The following is a 17,516-nucleotide window of genomic DNA, read 5'->3' as shown; positions in this document are numbered from 1 at the left end:
GGAAGATAATTGTTATACATCCCCTGTACTGCATGAATAACAATCAACCCCAAGAGGCATTCTCATCTGTAAACAAATTCAAGACAATGGTGTGAAGTTTTTGAGGCAGCCAGCAGATGGCAGTACTTCCACAGCATGTCTGGACTGGCAACCAATGCAGTGAGAATATACCAGGACATAGGTCAAATAACACAGCACTGCTGACCAGGAGAGGGTCAACACATAAATATCTCTGGGGACTTTCTCAAGTGCCTTGTGCAGCTACTTAGGGTGAGATTTGCCAGAGGAAAAGGCAGAAGTCCCATTTCCACCTTAGCAAAATGAAATCAGAAGCCCCTGGGATTTGACACTGACCTTCCCGGCTTTCACTGCTGCTGAGTGATTACTGAAATATAAGAGGCTAGAAGGCGTGGGGCTGTATTAACTACACAAGGGTTTACAGCACAAAGCTACATGAAATTCCAAATGTGAGATGATTAACATATATTAATAATTATTATCTTCTAATTAACATCTTACTAACTACCTCATTAACTGTAATTTAGAGTCTCATGGGGCCGACAGACAGTCACCAATGCACAAAGGGAGTGTTACAAAAACAGGAGACAATAGTTTCTGCATTAAGCATAATCCTTTATACCATACAGTATAATATAAGGCTAAATACCAATCTTGTTTGTTTAACGTTTAGTGGACAGGAATTCCTTTGGTTCGCTTCAGACCTGCATGCATTTTATTGGCTTGTGTGGGATTTGGGCAGGAAACCAGAGCTAATGCCCCCTCTCCCACTTCAAACGGATGCCAGGCACCCTTAAATGTCATGGGGTGGTTAGAGAGTTGAAGGAGGTGGGAGGGAGGGGGATTGAGGAGTGAGAACCTTGGACTCGCTGGGCGAAAGAGAGAAATCAAGCCACACCAGGCTTGCCTCAGAGCTTATCAGTGTGCGCTGGATGTAGCTTTACTGAGGCTACTAAGACAAACCAGATGCAGGGTAGGTTGCTCTGTGCCACTACGTGTCAGGTACGGCCAGGGTCAACCTGAGGCGCCTTGCTAGTATAGGAGGCCACTGTACAGTTCAAACTCACTGCAGATGTTCCTGACTTGCATACAGTAGAGTGTTGGGTCCTGCGGTTCATCCTCTTGAACTGACAGCTTCTTTGAAAAGTTTTGAAGGTTTCATGGTGTCACTTCAATTACTCACCCCACTGGATTTCTTCTGCATTTCAGATTGACAACTTGCAGTAGTTTATAGTTGAAGTATCAAAGCCTGCAAGTGTGTGTTCCCGGGTGTGTTGGTCACTGGGAATCCCACGGTGCCTTTATACTCTTGCCAGCAGCAGTGTTTATAGGATTTTGTCTCATTTTCTCCAGTGTTAATTTATTTCCATAAAGGCAGCCATGACACATTCTCTCCTCTGCCTTCTGTCTCTGTGTGGCTTTACTTTACTGAGCTATGAATTTCTCTCCCTGTCTCTGTGTACTGAGTGGAAGAATAGACCGGATTGACCTCACTTCCTGCTGCATGGTTATTTTGACAATGATCATCATCATCGTCAATTTCTCTCAGTCCCTTCCTCTGTGTCTCTCTGAAGCTCTACGTGTCAACACCCTGCTGTTGAATTGTTTTGCATTACTTCTCACTGTATCGTTACGCTTCCTGAGGTTTGTAATTAAGGTTCATCTGTGTCAGTGGGTAAATTAACATGTTGTGGTATGGCTGACTTCAATTTCCCATGCCTGTGACTAAGTCTCTTAAATCTCCAGCTTGCCAGCATCATACTTCTCCCTCCCTGTGGGTCTGTTTGGCAGCTAAACAATACCATATCTCTCATCATCGGGATTATATGGAGCTCATTTGCCTTTGATTGCAAAACCATTTATGCACAAATGTATTGGTGACTGACCTGTGACCTTTCTCATCAATTGACAAGCTCATCACTTCTTCTCTCAGGCTCTTTGGACCCCAGGGGTCTGGGTCAGGGTTTGGTAGTGTTTGTGCTGTCTTTCTGTCAGACTTGCATGATCCACTGCCACTTAACGAGGGAGAACAAGGCTGAGAAATGAGGCATTTCCGGGCCCAGGGGTTTATTCCTACAGAACAGTGGATTACATTACAACATACAAAGGGGATACATGACTCATATTTGAAGATATCTTTTGCTCTGAACACTGTTCCAGACCATCTTAGTGTCTAATCTGCAAAGAGAAAGCTTGCAGGCAGGATACAAAACTTTCAGACATGTCTTTACACTATGTCACATATTTTCTGACTATATCCAGTTTTATCTGTACTTTAAAAAAGGTGAAGGATGCTGAGTCCTAATCAGGCTTACATTGTTACACCCTCAGGAATTCCTCAGATGAATGCTAAAAAAGAAATACTTATCACATATCCAGTGGAGCAAAGCTGCCTATGTGTTTGCTCTTTTTACTTTTCATCTTCCCTCATGGAAAAAATATGATGTAAAAGAATAGATCCAGATAGGGAAAAAAGTGGATGTAGTTTTTGTTTGTGTTTTGTTTTTCCAAAAATATGTTTTTCATAGGCATTGTTCTGCACATACATTGAAACAATATGGATTATACATTACTATCTACTAAGAACAAGAACATAACACACTAAAAGACATATGGCAACAATCTATGAAGAACATTTTAGCAATACAGTGAATGTTCACATATGGAGATAAATAATTTTCAAAACATGCCATGGCATTTCACATTATGAGTCATTGTCTGACAGACATCAGTTTAAAAAAGTGAGAAACCCTTTGCTCCATCTTCATCACCACTATTTCTCACTCTATATGTTGTTGTCTGTCTCTCTGCTTTCATCAGATGGCCATCACCTTTCGTCGTGGAAGGGTTTCTGTGGTTACCATATCCCTTTCTGGGCAGATTGTTTGCATGGGATCAGGGTTGACCATGTGCTGCCGGAGCAGTGGTTGCTGCTGGGAGTTGGTGGGCGGGGGCTGGCGAAGGACAACAATTTGAGCACAGGGTCCCTGCAGCAGGATGTCAGTCAGCTCTTCTAGTGTAGAGTTGACCACCAGTACACCATTCACCTCCACTAGTCTACAAGGCCAATAACACACACATGCGAAAATAGAACATGTCAAAGAGACAATGTATCAACAGCAACTGTTAAATTTTCATTCATTAAGTTCAAAATCATCCCATTCCAAGTTATAACGCTAGTGACAGGAAATTCAAATTTTTTTGAACTTTGATAACATATAAAATGTAGTGTAAAATTCTCTCTTAACTCCTTCAAAATATCAAATGTTTATTTGGCATGATTCTCACTCCAGGTAAAGGCAGGACCTGTGTAATGTTTATTTAACAAGCAACAAATTATATCAAATAATTCACAATCACAGAGCATGAAATATAAAAAAAAATCACCTCAACACAGAGCTCATTAAAAGTTCCCTTCATTAGTTTTCATTTATAGCCACTCGGATAAAACTGACAGGGAAATAGCAACCCTTTGTATTTTTTCATTAGCTGTGTAAAGAGCATTGGCACAGATGCTGTGATAAGTGAACACACACAGCGAGACTCAAAGACTCTTCTCAGCTTCTGTGGTTCTGTCTATACACTGTCATTCAGACTTCACTTTCTAAACTTTCTAATCTTACCAAGCATAGGAAAACAGAGGGATAAAAGAAATGGGTGAGATACTGAATACAAACTGGTGGTGGCCTCTGGGAACATCATTAAAGGTTGAGTGTGTAAGTTTTAGTGGCATCTAGTGGTGAGGGTTGCAAATCGCAACCAGCGGCTCACAGTGCATTCACGTGCTCCTGGGATGGTCCCAATTCCCGAGTTGTTGAAGTCGTTCTTCCGACTTCAGTGTGTTAATGTGCTCTTAAGTTGGAATGTGGAAACAACATGGACACTACTACAAAGATGTGTTGGATTAGCATTATCTGAGCATGTAAACAACACACAGATATCCAGTTCACTCTACATGGACAGCAAACTAACTGTTATAACCATATTACAAATTACATGTTTGCAAAATATGTATATGCAGTACGTGATTTTGCACAAATCAAACTTCTGCATACTTCTTTATGTCCTATTTACACTCTATTTCTCTTTTTGTAATAAATAATTAAGGAGGAAAAAAATATTCTTATTTTTCCGACACCACGTGATTGTACCATCAGCCACAGTTCAATCCTCCCTTTCAAAGGGAGCAGGAGAAGCTACACGCTCTGTTGGCTCTTATGCTAAATAATTCATGTGGTCCTCCATTTGTCCAAATTTCTCTTCTTTTCTTACTTCTAATTAACCAGTCAACTACTAATACTATTATTACTACTGCTACTACTACTAATACTACTACTAATGTTACTTGTTCTTCTTCTTTTCATACATATTCAACATGGTGACGAAATGCACTGTGTAGAGCCATTTGTCTATTTGGGCTACTGTAGAAACATGGCGGCGCAACATGGCGACATCCATGTAAGAGGACCCACGGTATATGTAGATAGAAATGGCTCATTCTAAGGTAATAAAACATAACAGTTGGTTCATTATGTAAGGTCTTTATACACCACTTAAAACATACTTATGTATATTATATTGCATTTCTGTCAATAGATCCTCCTAAATATTACACACTGAAAACATTTAAGCCTGGATTAATTACTTGGAAATTCTTTTGTATGTGTTTAATTGTTACCTGTCATCCACACAGAGGTGAGAGTTGTCCACCTTGACCACAATTAGTCCGCTGCCTTCTTTGTAGTGACATGTAAAGTCATAATGGCCATCATTGTTGTGGTTCTCCTGTACAACCAGCAGCATGGCTGGAGACTGTGGCGACACCAGCTGGCTCAGGCTACCAATGGCCAAACTCTTTTTCTGAACTTTCTCCTAAATGCAGAAACAACACATTCACACATTTTCAAATGCAAGGGCACAGAAAGATGGTTCAGAGTTTAAGGCCTTGCCAATTTACGGTGGATTGATGTAAATGTTAATGCAGAATCTACTGTGTGACACATATTTTAATAGGCTCCTTTCATGCTATAATAATAGCATATAGCATTAATATATAATTTTGTCCCATTTCAATCAGATACTCCTACCCTAAGTAATGAAATCTCACCTACAGTATATGTGCAGTAAGCAGTGAGTAAAGCTAAAACAATAGTTATTTGTTTTCCTGCTAAGAGCTCATATCTGTCAGACTTGCTGAATCCCCTCCGTTTCCGTATCTAACGGACTGATATGAGCATGGTATTGACTTACCAAGAAAAGGTACTGTAAATGGCAAATCATTTAAGAGATTAAAAAAGTAGCCAAGTGCAGCCTCTTGTATTGTTATCTTTATCACAACCCTATTCAAAAAATCTTTAAAACTTCCAACGGTGTGTTTCTGTGCCTCTGAAACATGAAACTCACTAACCTATTTCTTGGAATAAAGCCTTAAATATTACAGATACTACTACACGGAAGTCCCTAAGAGATAAGACAGTGTCTGTGTCAAAGCCAGAAGACGGCCAAGATGTAATGATTAGTTTTAGAAGAGATCACACCACAAGTAGCTTGCAGGGATCAGAAATAACTTGAGTGAGTCTGACCATTGAATTCCAATGTTCCCTTATCCAGCCTCTTGGCATACTCCCCCCTTCCCCTTGAATGGCGTGTGAATGCCTTGCAGCAATAGATGCCGCCTAGCCGGGGTCAGGGGTCAAAGCTAAGACTTCTCCAGACAGGATATATTCACGGAAACACAGCCGAAGCCCCTTGAGAAGCACCCTCTAATGCCCATCATTTTCCCCTTTCGTCTCAATGTTGGACACACGCCAAGGGCCCAAAGACTTTTCTTTTCATATTCTTCTTGTTTATCCACATGATCTGATCAAATCCTAACCTACCTGGGCCAGACACAGGGCACATATCCCATATACACACCAGACACAACCAATGTTAGTAGGCAATTAAAAACACTGCTATTCAAGCTCACAAGGAATAATGGCGCACCTTTTTCACAATAAGTGAATTTAAGCTGCACATTTCATGAACACAATAATTTGCCTCCACTATAGGAAGCTACAACATTCTTTTGTTGTTTCACCTTTGTTTTACCTAGTGTGAGAAATTATTCTCTGACAGTGCGACAACATAGACGTAAAGTGGGAAGGGATTGCATTTCACTTATAATGATGGGTGTTAGTAGTTCTGATTTCAGTGCTGTCATTCTTAATGCGGATGCCTTGGCGGCTCCAACAGCAGAGATCTTTAACACAGTCAACCTTGGGGTAGAAAATGGAGGACCACATTTGATCAACCACAACTTGTATCATGACTGTTCCTATATTAAAAACTGTAGACACCTTATCCATTTCCTAAACTCAGGGGCATGTCATGGCAAAGAGGTGGCAGATTTTCCTCAAAAGGGAGACTAAAGAGTGGGCAAAACAGTAATTCTTCAAATTTCCCCTCTTTAATAGTCTGTCTGAAGTTGTTGAGTTAAGCTAACCTGCTTATTTAAAATCATTTCCGCCCTATGTTGTCCTTCCCGTCCTCTCTTCACTCTCTCCCTGTGTTTCTCTTTCTCATTCCCTCTTGGCTGCTTTATTGATGCTCTCCAGTTGCAATAGATCCTGGAGATTAGTCTGCAGATGATGAAATATTTCCTTATTGTCTGTAATGTGGGGCAGCCTACAAGACCGAACACAGGGCAGTCTGCTCCTTATTAGTGCAACAGCTCCATCAGTTCCCAGGCTGCTCCTCAGCTCTGACCTGTGTGTTAACTCTGATTAGGTCATATGATAAACATTAGCGCTGCTGCTTTTCCCACAAACTCAGCACCTAAAAAAGCGTGGCCCCGGGGCAGCAACGTGACACGGGGCACCTTTCAAAGCTGAAGCCGCGTGTGTCCTTTCATGGCACCTCGTTAGGGCTTCTGCAATGGGATAAAAGAGCCACATTAAAAAAGAAGTGGGCTCCTCCGGGGATAGATGGAGATAGTTTTACACATGCTGGCCCATTTCTCTATTGCACTCTCCCAGTGGCTTTTGTCACACACATTCCATTGTTGGTATGGTCACAGGCTCTCGGATGTCAGCGCTAAACATCATTTTCTCAGAAAAAAGTGCGTGTTCATCCAAAGGACTTCACTCAGCCTTGTATACCCACTCTCAAACGGGACTAACTGCCCAGCTTAACAAAACAGTTGACTGAATGGAGCATTGTGTTGTCACTCAGTAGACAGAGAAGAGAAGATCAAAGATGATGGACATAATAGTGTCAAGTAATGGCCTACCACATAAGGAAGCTGTTACCACCTTTCCTTAATGTGTGCTTATTCTACTGTTGGACAATTTAAATGAACAAATATATTAACTTCACCAGCAGATTAATTTATCATCAAGATCTGTGGCTTTCATTAGTGAGGAAAAGACCAGTTATATGTTAAGTGTATTTTGCAAGTTGTTCTGATATGGTTAAAGACATAGGGGAAACAGCAGTATTGTCAAAAAATGCCAAATTTGACTATGCTTTCTTCAGCATAAGTTTGATTTTAGTGTCTCATACCACACATGCTTCTCTCAATAACTAGCCTAATTTTGGTACAAATCTCAGTTTCTCTTTGTTTATTTTTAGCAATCAAAACATTCTCTGACTCAGACCGTACAGCTTTCCCACATATTGGTGTAACTCTGTTTCACATGCTGTTGATTAAACTCCACTGACCGAGCTCCAGACCTCCAATTTGTCAGTTAAAGTCTTCAGTGGTGCAAATAATCCATGAAAGGTGTTAGTACCTTAACATAGCTTTCTTGCAAAGCATTTTGGAGGTGAGCCACCTGTCGGTTGAGATGCACCACGGAAATTTCCTCCTTAAACACTTGGCAGTTCAACTTCATCTTTTCCAAGAGACGAACATCTAATGGTCTGAATGGCAAAAAGAGACCACATGTCAGGAAAGGTCACACATATACATACATACATGGCAATTTAACTACTGCTGGACATTGTGGAGACATGCAGGTAGGACTAGTCCATTTTTATCATTTTATTTGGTGAATCAAAAACCATGTCCCCTAAAAGTCTCAACATATGAACTACTATTAGCTATGTATTCATTTATTCATTAACGGTTTCTAACCTTGATTACTTTTTAGGTTTACAGTACCATCGCATATAGTATATTTGGGTGGATGGCAGGTACAGTAACACAAACAGCAGGACAGTAGACTGACAGTGGCTCATGTTCACAGTATATTCAGATATTCTTTCTCTAATATAACTTTCTTTTATTTCCTCGGAATGTGAAAGAAAAGTTTTATGCATTGTTGAACAAGCTAATAATTAACAGAGACAATCCACCTACTTCTTCTTGTGAGCAGTGGAGTTGTTAATGTTGTCTCTGAGGGTCTGCAGGCTCTGTCTCTTATCATTCAGTTGGCTTTTAACAAACTCCAGCCTCTGCTTCAGCTCAGCAGAGCCAAGCCTGTCTACATTCACATCTCCATCCATGTTCTTTAACTCTGAGCAAAATGCTACCAGGCCGTGGTGGAGCTCCTGGACCTTTTGGAGTCAAAAGATTAGTTTCCAGTGGGGATTTTATTCCCTACTGAGATAATGAATTCATCACAGTTATGGTACCATTAAATGTAGAGCAAAGGTTATCTGTTACATATTTTCATAGATGTAGTTGAGAGGTATTGACCTGAAGAATGACATTTTTTAGCGAGTCCACCTGTTGGTTTAGCTCCCTGATCCTCTCTTCTTTAGATGGCTGGTTCACCTGGACAGTTTTGTTGATGTTGCTGTTCTCCTTAGAACTGCTGGCTTCTGGATTATTTTGTGAAGCAGTACCTGATGACTGCTCCTTTGATGCAAAAGCATACAGAAATGTATCTTGTTAAATGTTATATGCCAGGTGAATCCTGGCCCTTACATTTAAATTTTGACAAAATGATCAGTGTTACCTTTTTGCACAGGTACAGCTCTAATTGTCTTTTCTCTGACATCGATGTCAGTAGACTCCCAATCTGCTGATTTGGTGGGAGCTCCTCTGATGACCCTTAAAATCAAAGCACACATTCAGAATATGAATATATGTCTGTTTTTCTTTTTATAAAGACAACATGATGTGCTGTGCATCTTATGTTGTGCACCTTGCTTTTCTTTCAGTTTCAAGAGGTTCTTATCTTCTGTCAATCCCAACATTTTGATACATGAATCCATGACTTTCCCCACTGTTGTTTCCTTTGGGGTTCTGAGATGAACTATCCGCTCTGACGCTGCAACACAACATGACAACAATCAGAAGAGATACAGAGGACTGATTTATTCTAACATACAGTCCATTATTAATATCAAAGCAACAACCACAGGCGGGGCACTGCGTAATGTGGTTGTATGTGACCATAAGCTAACATTTAATATTCACATTCACTATGTGCTTTACGTTTACGTTTACTTACCATTAATTGTAATCTCTATCAGTTGGGAATTCCTCTGTGTCATGCAGTTTTGGCTGTTGTTTCTTTGGAAAAAGGCCAAGACATTAAAATAAAGCTTGTTTTTTGTTTATTTTCGTGATTTATATATGAGAGGCTGTACCTGAGTTTGAGGGAACGCCGATTCATACTCAGGCAGCTCACATGAGGGGAGGACTTGGACCTGCTCATTGACACTAATGTTGCAGTGAATGTCTCAACATTATTTGTGCCTAATGACTCTGCAGACAAAAAGAAACATCAGTAAACATCTCCTTGACATAATGCATTTGCAAACTGTCCTAGAAAATGTTTACTTGTCATGTTGCAATGATAAAAGTGTACCAAGCAAAGAGTCTAGTCTCTGAGTGGTGGCGCTGGGAGGGTGCAGCTCATTATAAATGGCTGATAGAAGCTGCTCCCTGTCTTCCAGTGTGGCGATATGAAGAGTGTCTAGTGTGTTCACATTCACTGAAGCTATATCTGCACCACACAGTTTGGCTTCTGAAAGAGAAACATTTAGTCTTACACCTCTGTACATCACGAAAGCTGAGAGATGTATCACAGCCAAGAATCTATAATCCACAACAAACACAAACAAGTCCTGAGAAACATACATTTTTGCAAATGGTGAGTCTTTGCGTAAGTAAATTCTATTCTATTTTTAAAGATTCATTTTTAAAAAGGATAATGTTGGAATTGAACATGGAGCAATGCACAACTGACATCTCTATGAGTAAGTATTGTAGAACAAATCTGAAAATTAAATTGTAACTTTTAGCAAACAGTTTTACAGCTTTATGTTAGATTTTTAAAAAACATCTTGCACTTTTAATATGATGGGGTTTAATCTTACATTATCCTCATCTGCCTTTCCTCTTAACTTACTGACGTCCATAAAAAAATTGATTTGTTTTGCAGTAAAGACAAATCAAATTGACAATGTCTGCCTTAGTTATGCAACCATGGGGCTGGGAGAGGAGACGAGAGGAGAGGAGTAAGAACAAGAATTTGTTTTACCTCTGATGAAAGGGAGACATTTCTGCAGTCCAATATTGGTAAACCACTGGCAGACTTCGTCTGTGTTCAACTCCCCGAAGGATTTGGCCACTTGCTTGTTCACGACCTAGGGAGATTACAGACCTGTTGCATCAATTCTGACCAAATCCCCAACTCTGTTTGCAGAAATGCAGCCCCAAACTTGCAAGTAACATCCACCATGCTTCACTGATACGTGCAGACACTCGTTCTTTTATCATTCTGAATCCATTCAGCAAACACTGACAAAAACTGGCTTCTGCTATAGTCAAACATTTCAAATTTTGACTCATCAGTCCAGAACACCTGATGCTATTTTTCTGCACCCCAATTCCTGTGTTTCCGTGCATAGTTAAGTTGCGTGGCCTTGTGTCCATGTCAGAGGACACAGTACTATATTTAAGTATGTATACTTTTTCTTTCCAAAAAGTAAGCAAAGGTTGGAAATTGCAAAGATAGCAGGACATAACACACAAAGATGATTCAGACTCAAACTGCTGTATGTGAAAACCTATTTAGTAGGAGGCACGACATCAAGACACAACATGGTTAACCTCCAAAGAACTCTGACATTCTCAAGTAAGTATGACTCTGTTGAATATCGATGTTTCAGCATATTAAGGCAAATAAACACATTTGTTGTTTAAAAATTTTTTTTTACTTCAGTTGGGAAACCTAAACACAGTTTCTATGTAATCGTTGACTTAGTCACAGATGTTTATGGTCTTCCTGGTGTGTGATTAGATAAAACGAGTTAAGAGGTTTGCCTTGTCTTAGGGATTTCACTATCATGCTATAAGACATGTATAAGAGACATTTGAAAAAAAAAAAACATACCATAATTTACCAAATAATCCATAGTTTCAGCCATTTTGTCAAATTTGGGGTCTCAGTGTTGGGCTCCAGCATGAGTGTGGCTGCATAAGATACATGTTGCATAAATTGCTCATGTGTAATTGATGGGGTACCAAAGAAAATAAAACACTTGATAATGCATGGAGGTAAAAAGTACAGGACATGAGCAATTTTTGCCTTAAAAAAATTACTTTCTGTTTTGTGTTTCAGCTAACACACGGATCGCTAAGGATACAAGCAATCTTGCTTAGCAAATCCTGGACACAAAGACTAAAATCCTGAGACCATTTGTAGAGTCATTGCTTTGACAGATCAAGGGAGCTGGGAAATATAAACAGAGCACATTCTGTAATTGCAGCAGCTCTGGGCTGTGTGCTGATGCCACCCTGAAGGCACTGCTTTGATGATTTACAGTACCTTCTCAGGGAAGTTTCCATTCTGATCCTTAGACTGAGGCATATATGATGCTGCATGAAAGGCATAAAAAACAAAGACTTGTAAGGTTATTCTTCCATTATAGGCCTATATCAGTCGGAATGGTAATATAATGTAGCACAATCTTGTCTGTCCATAATAATATAATACCACACTCACCAACAGTTATGCGTCGTCGTCGTGCCAACCCTTCCTCCTCCTGGTGATCTGTGGTCTTGGTTAAAGTGTGGAAAGTGGCACTCCTGGTCAGTGTCCCCCCAGGACTGCAGGAGCGAGTTATCGGTCTCTGCGAGTAAGAATTTTCAGCATCGTGAGTCATAATGCCAGTCATAGTCTAAATAAGATGAAGCACATATCTTCCTGGAATGTCTATTGACTCTCTGTAGATACCTTTAAATACATTAGGAGATGGATGTGTGGGCCTTGTTGACCATAGATAGAACGTGATATAGAGAATGGAGAGATCATGAGAAAAGCTTTTGTGGGGGGAAAGTTCATTGCATGGTCTTCATACCAATTGGTGAGTAAATGTGTCCATGTTGGCGGCTTGAGGAAGCCGACAAAGATCAGTTTTCAGCATGTTGGAGGAGCTCACATCTCTGTTGCTCAGGCCATCTGCATAGTAACAAAAACAGTAAGTCAATAAAATGAATAAGAACTGATCCTTGTTAGTTCTTTCTGAGATCGTCACTGTATCTAATGAAGTCTTTGTTTTCACCATTTTAAGCCACTCTTATCGTATGGTTTTAGGCCAAGGCGTACAGGTCACCAGGTCTATTTGCAGTGCATTAGCTGATGCTGATACTGGACGCAGCTAGATGGGGTTGCTCAGCAACCTGTCAGACACACTAATGTTCGTCTGGTTGACGACATACTTCTCTGACAACCCAAGTTCTTTCCCACAGGAATATTCTTACATTTTCCAAATGTCACTTGGTCAGCGAGCAGATATATTTTTTTCCTGCTATCATAACAAGCAAGACGAATGAGGCTGAGAATATGGCATCCTTGTTAAGCCCCGGCTTTCTCAGGCAACACTGTGATGTGATAGATGTAGGAATGTTTACAGTTCTTAGTTGTAACTACTTTAAGTTTTAAACCTTCACAGATTGAAGCATCAAGTTCAAAAAACAGTAGTCTTTTCAAATTGTTTACCCAACAAAAAAATTCAGCCTAATTTCTTAAACACATGTTTTTCATTTCAGGGGCCTGTTTCTGAAAGGCCGATTTGAGATGGTTGGGAGTTTAGGTGGAGTCAGGATCAGATAAGACAGTGTAATTGCTTTATGTGTGTCAGCAGTGGAATCTTGTCTGGGTCTTGGAGAGACAGTGGAGTACAAGGAGGCAGGGGCAGTGAGCTGGCACTCTCTTCATCACCTGGCTGGCCTGTGAGTCACTCTGTAGAGTATCATAAAGTCTGGCCTTCAGCTAAGCAAATTCAAAGCACCACTGTCTTGAATAGAACAGCCAAGTAAGAAAAGCGATGAGTCTTGGCTGAAAATAAAAATGTGTCGGAGCACTCTCCTTTAGCTGACCTCAGACACAACAGTGTGTCTTTGAAATCCTGAGAAAATCACTTATGGTTGCTCTCTCTGACTTCATTTCACCATGCATGGGAGAAGGGGCACAAGATGGAGAGCTGTCTGAGAATACTAATGGAGGGTAGCAGTACACCCACTCTACCACAGCCATGTTCAGACTTCACACAGCCTGTGTCTTCCAGGAAAAGCCCAGTCATAACAAAGAAGGACAGAAAATTTTGGGCAGGCTTAGGGACACAGGCTGATGTTGCCTTAAAGGGTGAAATCACCAGAAACGGAGCGATGGACATCATTCCCAGAGCTGGCTCAGTCAGGACAAGTCAAAGCATGAGTGAGTTCTCTCACCCTTGACTGGTTAGCGCAGACAAACAGATTGCATCCTTGCACGCACACATACAGACACACTGAGCAATGTAGGTTTGGTACATGGCAAAGTCTGACGACCATTCACACACTGACCCTCACAGGCTTAATGACAAAGCAAAGCTTTAGAGTCAGAACTTTTCAGCACATTTATGTAATGGATAGGCAAAGGCGATGCTTATAGTTTCCAGTATTATTGTCCTCCTCTGGTCTGAAAAGAAATTAAGCTCTTTGAGAGAGGACTGAGGGAGGAGAGCATGCTGAGTCACAGAAACCCAAAACCTGGGAACCGCCTGCGCAGCCACGCACTGGGAATACACAAACAATGGCTAAAAAGGGATTCCAACAAAGGGGAACTTCTGCAACTCCCAAAGGAGGCGTTCGAAGTACTGTAGCCATGTCACATAATGACTGCAATTTCTTCTGAATGGGGAACTGAGATCAAAACAGAGAGGCAACACATGAGCTCAACAGCTGGATGGAGTGAACCATCATCTGGTGCCATTTACCTCTCACCTAAGGTTTACTTAAATGGAAACAGAAAGGTTTAAATACAGATACTTTGCAAATTTACCTCAAGAAAACTCACCCAAGTTGTGCTCAGTATATGACAATAGATGTATTCCGGTGTTAAAGCTCCCTATGACAGAGAGAGAAACCAAGACAACCATTGAGTCAACAATTTCCATTGAAATAAAAGAGAACAAACAAAAAAAACTACCTAAAATTAGATGAGAAGAACAGTGTCAACTTTATCTTTATGTGTGTTTGTTAGTGAAGACATTTTGACATGTCGTAGTAAAAACACAGGTGTCACTAATAACATTAACTTTGGCTCACTTGTATTTAAGTGTCCCAGTAAGCCATGACAGCATGTATAATACAGCAGTTAAATGAAATTCAGACATCATTAATTTCATTATTCGTGGTGCATTCACGTGGTGTCGGAGTAGTCAGAAAAATTATTTCCTGACTGGTAAAATTCATGTGAAAGCCCTCTGAAGTCATGTGAAAGCCCTCTGAAGTCAACAACCACCCCGGAGAGTCTAAGAAAATTATGGGACACGAGTTGTCGAGTCATCATACACGAAAAAAAATGGCGGACAATGTGACTGATGGTAAAAAACTTTTGATTATTGGTGCAAAATCTCATATTGCATTTAAATATTTTGCTCACATGTCATTTGTAATATGGTATAATATGGTATGGTTGTAACGGTTAGTTGCTGTCCATGTAGAGTGACCTAGATATCTACATGTTGTTTATATGCTCTGATAATGCTAATCCAACACATCTTTGTAGCGTCCATGTTGTTTCCGACTTAAAAGCACACACCAAAGTCAGAAGAACGACTTCACAAGTCAGGAAATGGGACCATCCAAGGAGCATGTGAATGCAGTAATACCTGCAAAATGTCTTTGGTGAAAAGTTTGTCTCCATAGTACATTTTATTTAGTTAGCTAATAAGCTAGACCCTAATAATCACCTGCTTTTCGATTAGTTGGGATAGTTTAAATGTGTAATTTAAACTACTTTGGGCGGCTGTATGCTCTGGGCACAGCTGCTGCTATTTGCTTTTTAGTCACAATGTCTCATTTTCACACAAGTTAAGCACACAACCAGTAAATAAGACAACTTAGGAGTTGTTAGAAGGTATATGTGACAAAGCTAAGCTAGCTGCTTCCAGTATTTTGGCTAAGCTTGACCAAACATCTCCAAGTTACCTCACTTTTGAATGCAGAAACAAACTTGACAGCAATGTTCTTCTCTTCTGTCTCAATGAAACAATGCTGGAGATCACTTTCAGACTCACTTTTCCGATGGTACACAGGGAGAGGAGCCACCTGGTAAGCGCTACGTAAGAACCTGGGCTTTGTTTTCTCTTTATTCTCGTCTCTGGTTGGCACAGCCTCTCTTTCTTCTCCAAACTGATCACTTAGGCCCCCCTCACTCTCAGCGGCACTATCTGCACTGAATTCATTCTCAGTCACTGTGAGTTCTTCTGTTGACTCCTCTGCTTCCACACTCTCCATCTTTTCCTCATAACTCTCCTGGTCACCACCAGCAAAGCTTCCTTCACTGCCAAATGTATGTGCCCCACTTTCCTCTGAATTAACGTCAAAGAAATGATCATCCTCAACAATGTCTGAGGGAGTGGGTGGGATCAGATTAATGACAGGTGGTGTTAGGAGGCTTCCAGAAGCTGCTGTGCTATTGGTACCACTCTCAAACAGCAACGGGTCTTCCTCTTCTTCTTCATCATCTTCTCCACTGGTAGAGGTGGAGCGTGGCTGTATAGGGAATGAAGACAGAGGTGTCAGTCGTTTCTTCTTCAGAGCCCTCGGGCGCACCAGGCTCTTCCTTGGGGTCAGGGGGTCCTCCTCAGACAGACTGAAGCTGCTGTTAACTATCCCCAGATCCTCCACTGTAATCTGGATAGCCTCCTCCTCACCTGATCCCTGTTGATCCAAGTGTGGATGCTGAGGGTCCCCATTAATCTTCTTTTCATGCTCCCGCAGAGGATCCTTCTCCTCACCTCGCAAACATGAGCAGCAGAACAGCCTGCGTGAGAGACGTTCTCTGCTCTTTCTCCATGGGTGCCTATGATTCCACTGTTTCTCTGCATTTGTACTTGCCATAACAGTGGCTGCCTGACTATACACTGGCTATACTGCTAAACACACTGTTCTTCAGTTCGATCAGATAAACCTCTGCAGACTGAGAGAAGATAAACAACCGTCCACACCTCTGAGATACTTTGAGATAATACTGCCCTGCGATAGAAGCCACACCATCTGCACACAGCACAAACACTCATCTGCAACATGTGTTGCTTAGGAGAAGGGGGGGGGTCGGTTCATGCTCTCGAGGTTAGGTGAACACTTGAAATGAATGCAGAGCTTAATCAGCAGGCTTTGATATGTTAAGCAACATCATTGTAGATACAGCTCTGGTTTCAAAGGGCTCTAATAAGACCTTACCAAAATGATATCTTGGCATAAACTATATTTAATGAAGATAATACCAAAAAACAAAAAAAAAAAACATACATCAGAAAATCAGTTATGCATTTGTATGATTATATAATCAATTTGTCTCTCTCTGGGTCATCTGTCTGGAACTTGCAGCATGGAAACAGATGAGAATATGGGCTGGCGGATGCTTGGCTCACACAACCCGTATGGCATCAGATGACATTGGGTTCATTCCGCAGGCCCAGTCCTGTTCTCTGCTACATGATAAGTCATCCAGCTTCAGCTTAAAACCTTTTGCCACACCACCCACATTGAGGGCCTGTATGCAACGATGATATCCATGTTTTCTTCTCACGCCCATAAAGTGACAGTAGAGTGATGGCAATAATTACTCCTCCACTATTATCTGCCTCTCACCTTGCAAGTATCTCTTTGGAAAGGAAGCTGCTTCTGTTTGTTACTTTTACTCTGCCAAAGCTTTACTCAGTTTCTTTAATTTCTAACCCAATCAGCGTTTGGATTTCCCCTTTGAGAAACGTTGCTCCTGCCTACAGTGTATGTAATCTAGATTAACTTCCTGGGGTTTCAAAGTAAATTCCAATACATTAGATTGCTTACATTCATATGGGAAACTCAACCACAAAGGTTGCTTAATTGGGGTTTTAACAACACTGACTATTTTTTCCCAAATAAAAGCTGACCTCAGACACAGTAACTATTTTCAAATTAGGCTGAACAATTTGTTGGTGTGCAGTAGTATAATTCCTGCACACTGGCAGTGGATATGAGCAAAAGTATGCCCTGAGCTTTTCAGGTAATAAAGTTCCAGAGGAAC

The 17,516-nt window shown here is 40.9% G+C and overlaps 1 protein-coding gene across 1 annotated transcript; it reads right to left on the bottom strand.

The window, feature by feature from the left end:
- Nucleotides 1–2,068: 2,068 nt before the first annotated feature.
- LOC119916896 lies at nt 2,069–16,468 on the bottom strand. The gene is made up of 16 exons (XM_038736856.1): nt 15,520–16,468; nt 14,295–14,345; nt 12,316–12,416; nt 11,961–12,087; nt 11,784–11,833; nt 10,494–10,599; nt 9,819–9,977; nt 9,598–9,715; nt 9,459–9,520; nt 9,150–9,275; nt 8,961–9,055; nt 8,699–8,860; nt 8,360–8,556; nt 7,791–7,920; nt 4,697–4,890; nt 2,069–3,075 (listed from the first exon to the last, which is right to left on the bottom strand). Exons 1-16 carry the CDS (start codon nt 16,343–16,345, stop codon nt 2,835–2,837), a joined length of 2,745 nt encoding a protein of 914 aa, XP_038592784.1. The 5' UTR covers nt 16,346–16,468; the 3' UTR covers nt 2,069–2,834.
- Nucleotides 16,469–17,516: the final 1,048 nt, after the last annotated feature.

The sequence above is a fragment of the Micropterus salmoides genome, unplaced genomic scaffold, assembly GCF_014851395.1.
Source record: "Micropterus salmoides isolate LMB-PRFRI ecotype aquatic unplaced genomic scaffold, ASM1485139v1 Ms_hic_scaffold_22, whole genome shotgun sequence".
In the NCBI taxonomy this organism is placed as follows: Eukaryota; Metazoa; Chordata; class Actinopteri; order Centrarchiformes; family Centrarchidae; genus Micropterus; species Micropterus salmoides.
The sequence above is the reverse complement of the archived record's forward strand: the minus strand, read 5'-3'. Positions and strand labels throughout refer to the sequence as shown.

Bases quoted from the DNA above. Each gene is read 5' to 3' on its own strand.
- LOC119916896 (XM_038736856.1), bottom strand. From the start codon at position 16,345: ATGGCAAGTACAAATGCAGAGAAACAGTGGAATCATAGGCACCCATGG. The intron at 7,921-8,359 runs GTAGGTGGATTG...TTTGCCATTCAG, and splicing joins TCCACTGCTCACAAGAAGAA to ACCATTAGATGTTCGTCTCT. The intron at 3,076-4,696 runs GTAACAATTAAA...TTGGCCTTGTAG, and splicing joins CACCTCTGTGTGGATGACAG to ACTAGTGGAGGTGAATGGTG.